A 6,652-nucleotide genomic window follows, 5' to 3' on the forward strand; every position below is an offset into this window, starting at 1 on the left:
TTAGAGCACATCAGCCGTGGCAAACACGAATTGGGTCAACTCAGTGGTAACGCCTACGAATTGCGTTGCAAATTCCAAAGCGAAATGAGACAAATTAGCCTTGTTACTGTTTCATACAATGTTCTGAAAATCGGTTTGAATCGATCGAACCGTGAACCGTTGACAATATAATTCGAGCAGACAGCAAAACCGACAAATTTAGAAACCGAGATTCAACTATCAAACCGGCCGGGAACCGGTCGGCCGAACCGAACCGTGACCCGGCCGGTTTTTGAAATTGACTAGCATTAGCAAAACGCTGCGTTTTGCATGCTGAAGAAGGGGCCAAAGGGGAATGAACCCTAGTCTCACCCACAGCCCACTCACACCTCTCCTCTCGAGCCTCCACAGTCCACTCTCACCTCTTGCTCTCAGTTCTCACGTCTTCGGTCTCCACCTCGAGCTTCCGGCGCAACTTCCGTCCAGCCCCGCCGTCGCAACGTCCGTGGAGCCACCACCACTGTTCGCGCAGCCACGCTCCATCGAGTCAGCCCTCGAAAATCGCAGCCACCGCCAGCGCCACTTTCCGTCACGCAGTTAGGGACCGCCGGCGCCAGCTCTGTTCAACCCTGCCACCCCTTCAGCCACCTCTTGCCTGCCACTGTCCCTGTCCCCGCCAGCTCTGCATTTTTCCAGACTTCCAGCTTCTAACCCTAGGTATGAATTTTGATTTTTGTAATAATAATTGTTGAAGCATTGATTAATTGTTGAAGGATGATTAATTGAATAATTTTTTATAATTATTGTTAGTTCAGTTCTGTTCAAGCCTGTTCGAAGGTTACTTTGAAGTTTTGTGAAGTGTGAAGTGTGAACTGTGAACTGCGATTTTTTTATTTTTCTCCCCTAAATTCGGTCTTTTTATGCTCTGTTCAGAAATTATTGAATGATTATTGAATGTTTTGTGTTTTTGTTGAATGATTATTTGATTCTTGATTAGCACTGGATGCTCTGCTTTGTGTGTGTACTATTTCTATACTGTGTTTGTGATTTTTTTTTGGGTAATTCAATAGGAAGCAGATATAAAAGCAGAGCTTTCAAGTCTGTGCCAGTTGCTGTCCATGTCCTGGTAAATGGATTGCAAGTTAATGTTATTTCCTTTAGTTTTAATGTTGGATTTTGAAACTAACCCTAATTTCTTGCTTCTCAGGAATCAAAAATAAAAAATCAAAGAAATAGAAAAGAAGCAGGTACTATCAGTTAAATTCAATTATGAGTATTATTGGTTTGACAATTATGAGAACATTATTACTGCTTGTGAGCTGAAAACTTTAGTTGCCTTTAAAAGCATACTTATTACAATTCTATTGGAACTTTAATAGTTCAACGTCTAGAAATTAAGATAAATTAAGGTCATGAATGTAATTTTGTCTATCTGGTGAAAAATTGGTGATTAACAACAACAATGCTTCTAGTTCAAGGTATCTAATTATGTGGAATATAAACATTAAAAAAAAGGAAATTTTTACCATGATGCAACTCTTGCTGTTGCATATTCTCCTGCAAATATGAAGAAAAAAAAAAGTATATCTAACTCATTTAAAACCTAAAGAAAAACGATGTTTGCACTATTTTGTGTGCACGTATCTTTTATATATACTTTTCCTTTTTTTAATCCTTTAAAAACCGAACTGGGTCAAGTTTGAATCTTTTTATTCCTACTCCAAACCCAAAAATCAACGTCGCTTAACCCGTTTACCCCAATTCTCAATCTCTCCTTCCCTCCTTGCAGCCTCACTTATTTAAGCCTCACTTCCCTCCTTGCAGCCACCGCCCCCCCCTCACGGCCTCACGTCTGTTTGTCGTTTTCTGACTTTTCTCGTGCTTCCTTATTCCGTTTGCCGTCGCCGCCCTTTGGTTATCACCGTCGACGTCACAGGTGCGGGCATCCGGTTCTTCTTCTTTCCATCAGCCTCTGCTCGTGCTTCTTGCCTCTAGGTCACCATCTGCCTCTGCTCTGCCTCTGCGTATTCTAGTTTGTTGTCTGCCGCGGTTTCTCCTCTGAATCTACCACTTCGTGTGCAATCTTGTGAGCAATTTTTTATTTCTTTTGTATTTAACTTTTTTAATCAGTTGATAATTAGTTTATTGATGCTGGTAAATATGTAGAAGAATCAAAAAGTTTGGTAGGGAAGAATATATTTTGGATATAAGAACGAAGGAACCATGACTGCAGAACAATCGTGAAAAAATATTTCTTTTTGTTGTGTGAGTCCTTTTAAAAACTTTGTTGTGCGACTCTTTTTTTTTTGGCTCAGAAGAGAGGGTTTTCTCTCTGGGTGAAAGGTTATAGGTCTATGGCCGAATGGTACATGAAAGTGGAAAAATGAGAGGAGAATAAGAAAAAGTAAGAATAAAAATACAAATTTGATGATGTGAATTTAGTGTGTTTTGGGTATTGTGATATGATAGCCTTTTTTTTGTCTGCTTGCTTTATTTCTGCTGAAATGAAAAATGGACCATTGAATTGAATTGAATCTGTCGAGACTTCTAGGAATTTTTATTGTGAAAATATATGCATAACTAATTTTGGTCCTAATTGATTAGTAATTAGTGACTCACCAATTGAATCAGTAACCCAGTAACCCGGTGATCCATAGTCCAATCAGTTCGATTGCCATTTTGGTTCTGATAACTATGATAGGTCTACAGTATAATTCACTCAACCTAGTGTATAGAACATGTTTTGTTTGTTTTGTTGCCTCAATGTACTGAAGTTTTTTTTTATGTTATTTGTTTTCTACTTTGAGTATTCCTAAATTAAAAATTTCATGCCTCAACTAGTATGCAAGGGTTTTCTCTGTTAAGCAATTAAGTTAAACGAATTTGATATCTAGTGTATGATTATCTATATATATTTTATTAAACTTGCTTCTTATTTTGATATGTTCTCTCTTTCTCGACATGAATACTTGTTTTATTACTGTTCTTGTTTATTTGTTTGTTCCCTCTTCTTGATTTGCAGATTTTTTTTTTCCTTGCAGTTTTCAGTCATGAGTTTGCTTGAAGTCATTAAAAATGCTTCAATCAATTCGAAGCCACTTGATTCTCCATTGGATTATCCTATTGTTCTGAACCCTGATACTATTATACCTAACTTGAAGCCTGAACAAGAAGACGCAGTGGCCTTGTGTCTTGTAAAACCTCTTAGTGGATGGAAAATTTCGCAAGCTGATGCCGAACTCATTGACATTGGGAAGAAGTTCTTTATACAGCTAAAGGCAAAGCTCAAGAGTGGTAATAGTTTGGAGAAGGATGAGTTTATTGGTGATTTGAATTCCTATCTGAATAGCATCGCTGAGAAAATAGGTGTTTCGGTTGTTATTAATCCATCTATGCCCAATTATACTAAGTTCTTGATTGACAAGGTTGGATATTCTATGGGTAAGGATGTTGTTGGTGTTGTTTTGGATGTGTGCATTTCGTTTGATATTTGGGATATAGTTGAGGCTTTGATTGAGCATGGTGTTATTAAGCATTCTTGTCATTCGGGCTTGGTTACTAGGTTAGTTGAAAAGGAGAGGTCCGACTTGATATGTATGTGCATTAAGCACGCGTCTGATCTCGGGTCATCTGAAATACTCAGCATTCTGAGGTATTTTCTTTCTCCATCCAAAGATGCTTATGATAGTATGATAACCGTGAAGAAGGAATGGGAGAACCAAGCACAGTTGGCCATTGATGGAATTAGTAATAGCAGTTGGAACAAAAAGAATCTGCTTGTGGCAAAGGAGGCTTCCATTTTGCTTATGGTAGCTTATGATGGTTTCTCTGCATCTGAGATTTGTTTGCATTATCTACTTGCATCGTCAAACTTCAATGATGTGCTGTTATCGTCTTCCTTCAGTAAGTTGAATGGCAAAGAGTTGATTAACTTGATTCGCTATTTATCGAAGTGGCTAAAGAAGTACGAGAGGTTTCCTCAAGCTGGTCCCTGCCCTGAAGCTGCAGCAGCTTTGGGTTTGACGGTTTGCAATTGGGTTCCTAAACTCGACGATGTTGTGAAGTTTCTTGGTTTTGTGCTTGATGAGAACTTTTCTTCGTTGGTGTTGCATCCGGAGTTTCATGAGCAGCTAAGATTAATTGAGGAAGTGGTTAGTTCTTTGACTGCTGAATCCAAATGTTGTTTTTTGATGGCTGATGTGGTGAACAAACTAAAGATGGAAGTAAAAGGTGGAAATACGTATGATCTTTTTTGAAACTTAGTTGTTCGATTTTGTTATGTTTTATCAATTTTGATAGAATATGAAGACGTGTCTGAAGTGTGAACTGATAATCAAATGATCAAATCATTGTAATTTTTGGTTTATGATGTCGACTGCAATTCATTTAGAGGTTTATCTCTTCTCACGGGCTTTTTTATTTAAGAATTATTCCTTGTAGTGTTCATTAGTAGTCGATTTCTTGGATTCGCTATAGTGTTATTAGTCTACTCCTGTCATTTGTTACTCGGTAAAGAATCATTTTTTTTTCTTTTCAAATGATATCATTGCTGTTTTACATATTTTTTTTCCTATTTTTATTCGAACATTTTAAAAGTAAAGAATATTTACATGTGATCTGGATTTTTTTATTTAAATTAATTAAATATAATATTTACTAAAATATATAAACAATCAAGTATTTATCCATATGCATAACATGACATATTCTGGACAAGGTTTTGAAAATTAGACCGGATCGATCGGTTCGATTGGATTAATTGAAAATCGATCAGTTGGTCGATCTGGTTAGCGTCCAAAACCAGTTTACAAAAAATTAGTGAAAAAGTCGGTCCAACCGATGATTAACCAGCGAACCGAATGAATCGGTCGGTTTTTTTAAAGGTCCGGTCTTCCATTCAACATAAAACGGTGTCGTTTTGTTTAAAAAAAAAACAAACGCGTGAAGACCCCCCAAATGCCCCCAATCCCTTCTCCCTTCTCGCTCACTCTCATCAGTCTCACTCACCAAAATGGCACAAAATTCCTAATTTCAAAGGTGGCAGCTTTGGAGAGCAGCGGAAGAATGAGCGGAGCCCTTGTCACAGCACGGCAGCGGCGGAGGAAGGAGGCGGTGGAGCTGTGTCTGAGGATGATGTGCATGGCTTCTTCTCATTGTTGCAGTGTCTCTCACTCTCCGTCTCAGCCGCCGCCACTCTTCTCCTCCTCACCGTCTCTGTGCTCGTCGTGAAGCTTGCCTCTGTCCTCGCAGTCGTCGGCCGCCTCTTTCTCATCGTCAAAAACGCCTCTGTCTCCGAGCCATCTCTCTCTCTGTGTGCGAAGTGGGAACTTACCCGTGCCGCCGTGGACTCTTCGCCGTCCTCGTGAGTTCTTCAATCTTCGCCGTCCTTCAACATCTTCGTGGTCTTCTTTATTTTCACTTATTTCCTCCCTTTTTCACTTTAGTTTTTTATTTGTTTCCTCTGTTGTGTAGTCATTGATTATTTGTTAACTTTATTTATTCTGATTTCTGAGTTGCTTCACTTGCTTGTTGCTGATTTTTTTTATTATCAGTTGATAGTGCTATGATGCATTGCTTCACTACATTGTTTATGGAAATTCGTAATCTTCTCCATGTTTCTGTTAATGGAATACAGTGGTAACAGAGTATAGAGAATAAATATTGAAAACTAGGGGATCACATATTGTGGAATTCTATATTCTGTAATGTATTCTTCTAATAATCCTCCTAATTTTGATATAATTTTAGATTCTGGATTTTGAATGCTGAATTAAATTTTGGTATAATTTTATAATGCTGAACAGAATTGATATAATTTTGGATTTTGAATGTTTATAATTCTGAATTTTGCTGTCATTGCTATAATGGCTGAGGTTTTATTTTACTGAAACTTCTGTAATAGCTCAAACATGAAGTTGGGTTTTCAGGGGCAGGGCATGGTTTGTTTTGCACATCTTGAAAAAATGTTACTGCTGATACTGGTTGATAGCTATTTCTAATTAGTAATTTGGCATTAATTGAGTGAGTTTTGTCTAATTAAGTAATTATTGATGTTGGTGATTGTTGATTGAATATGGATATAGTATTTTATGCCATGATTTCTTTTAGATATAAATTTTGATGTTTGAATTCGAATGTAGAATTTTAATGATGAGATGAGATATAGTTTAGATAGTGGATGGGTTATGAAATTTTAAATTTTATTATTATATAAATGATTGAATTTAAATTTTAAAAGATTAATATTATATTTTTAATAATTTTATTTTGGTGAATTCTATCCAATCTCTTCTAAAATAACATCTAACTTATTCTTTATTATGTATCAACTTTTAATTGATCATCATCTTAACCATAGTTAGATTATTTTGTAATTTATTATTTGAGATTGAAAATGATATAATTTCTTAAAATATCAAAACTCCACTCCGGAAGCACATTTCCACTCCTCCATTCTTTCTTCATCACTTCATCACCTAGATTCGGTTCTTCCAAGCACCGTCGCGTTCGTGACAAGAAGTGCCGACGTCGTTGCCATCTACTGCCTTCCCACACAATCTCTCTTTCTTTAGTGCATCATCCCTTAGTCACGCTCGTTGAATTACGTCGCTCGTAACTTCGCCGTCTTTCCCAGTATAGCCAGCGCCTCTTTTTGCCATGGATCTTTGGTTAT

At 37.3% G+C, this 6,652-nt stretch overlaps 2 protein-coding genes across 8 annotated transcripts; both read left to right on the forward strand.

Annotated features, from left to right (window-relative positions):
• Positions 327–4,409, forward strand: LOC107625460. 6 transcript variants are annotated; one of them, XM_016328101.2, is made up of 5 exons: positions 327–696; positions 1,050–1,105; positions 1,187–1,226; positions 1,769–2,065; positions 3,002–4,409. In XM_016328101.2, exon 5 carries the CDS (start codon positions 3,030–3,032, stop codon positions 4,233–4,235), a length of 1,206 nt encoding a protein of 401 aa, XP_016183587.1. In that variant the 5' UTR covers positions 327–696; positions 1,050–1,105; positions 1,187–1,226; positions 1,769–2,065; positions 3,002–3,029; the 3' UTR covers positions 4,236–4,409. The 6 variants fall into 6 exon arrangements, with proteins under 6 accessions (XP_016183587.1, XP_020971624.1, XP_020971626.1 ...); XM_021115965.1 differs by having other exon boundaries at positions 3,021–4,409; XM_021115967.1 differs by having other exon boundaries at positions 1,769–1,915; positions 3,021–4,409.
• On the forward strand, positions 4,824–5,963 carry LOC107627396. 2 transcript variants are annotated; one of them, XM_016330232.2, is made up of 2 exons: positions 4,824–5,341; positions 5,539–5,963. In XM_016330232.2, exons 1-2 carry the CDS (start codon positions 4,839–4,841, stop codon positions 5,618–5,620), a joined length of 585 nt encoding a protein of 194 aa, XP_016185718.1. In that variant the 5' UTR covers positions 4,824–4,838; the 3' UTR covers positions 5,621–5,963. The 2 variants fall into 2 exon arrangements, 1 of the variants encoding a protein (XP_016185718.1); XR_002357619.1 differs by having other exon boundaries at positions 4,909–5,507.

The sequence above is a fragment of the Arachis ipaensis genome, chromosome B02 (assembly GCF_000816755.2).
Source record: "Arachis ipaensis cultivar K30076 chromosome B02, Araip1.1, whole genome shotgun sequence".
In the NCBI taxonomy this organism is placed as follows: domain Eukaryota; kingdom Viridiplantae; phylum Streptophyta; class Magnoliopsida; order Fabales; family Fabaceae; genus Arachis; species Arachis ipaensis.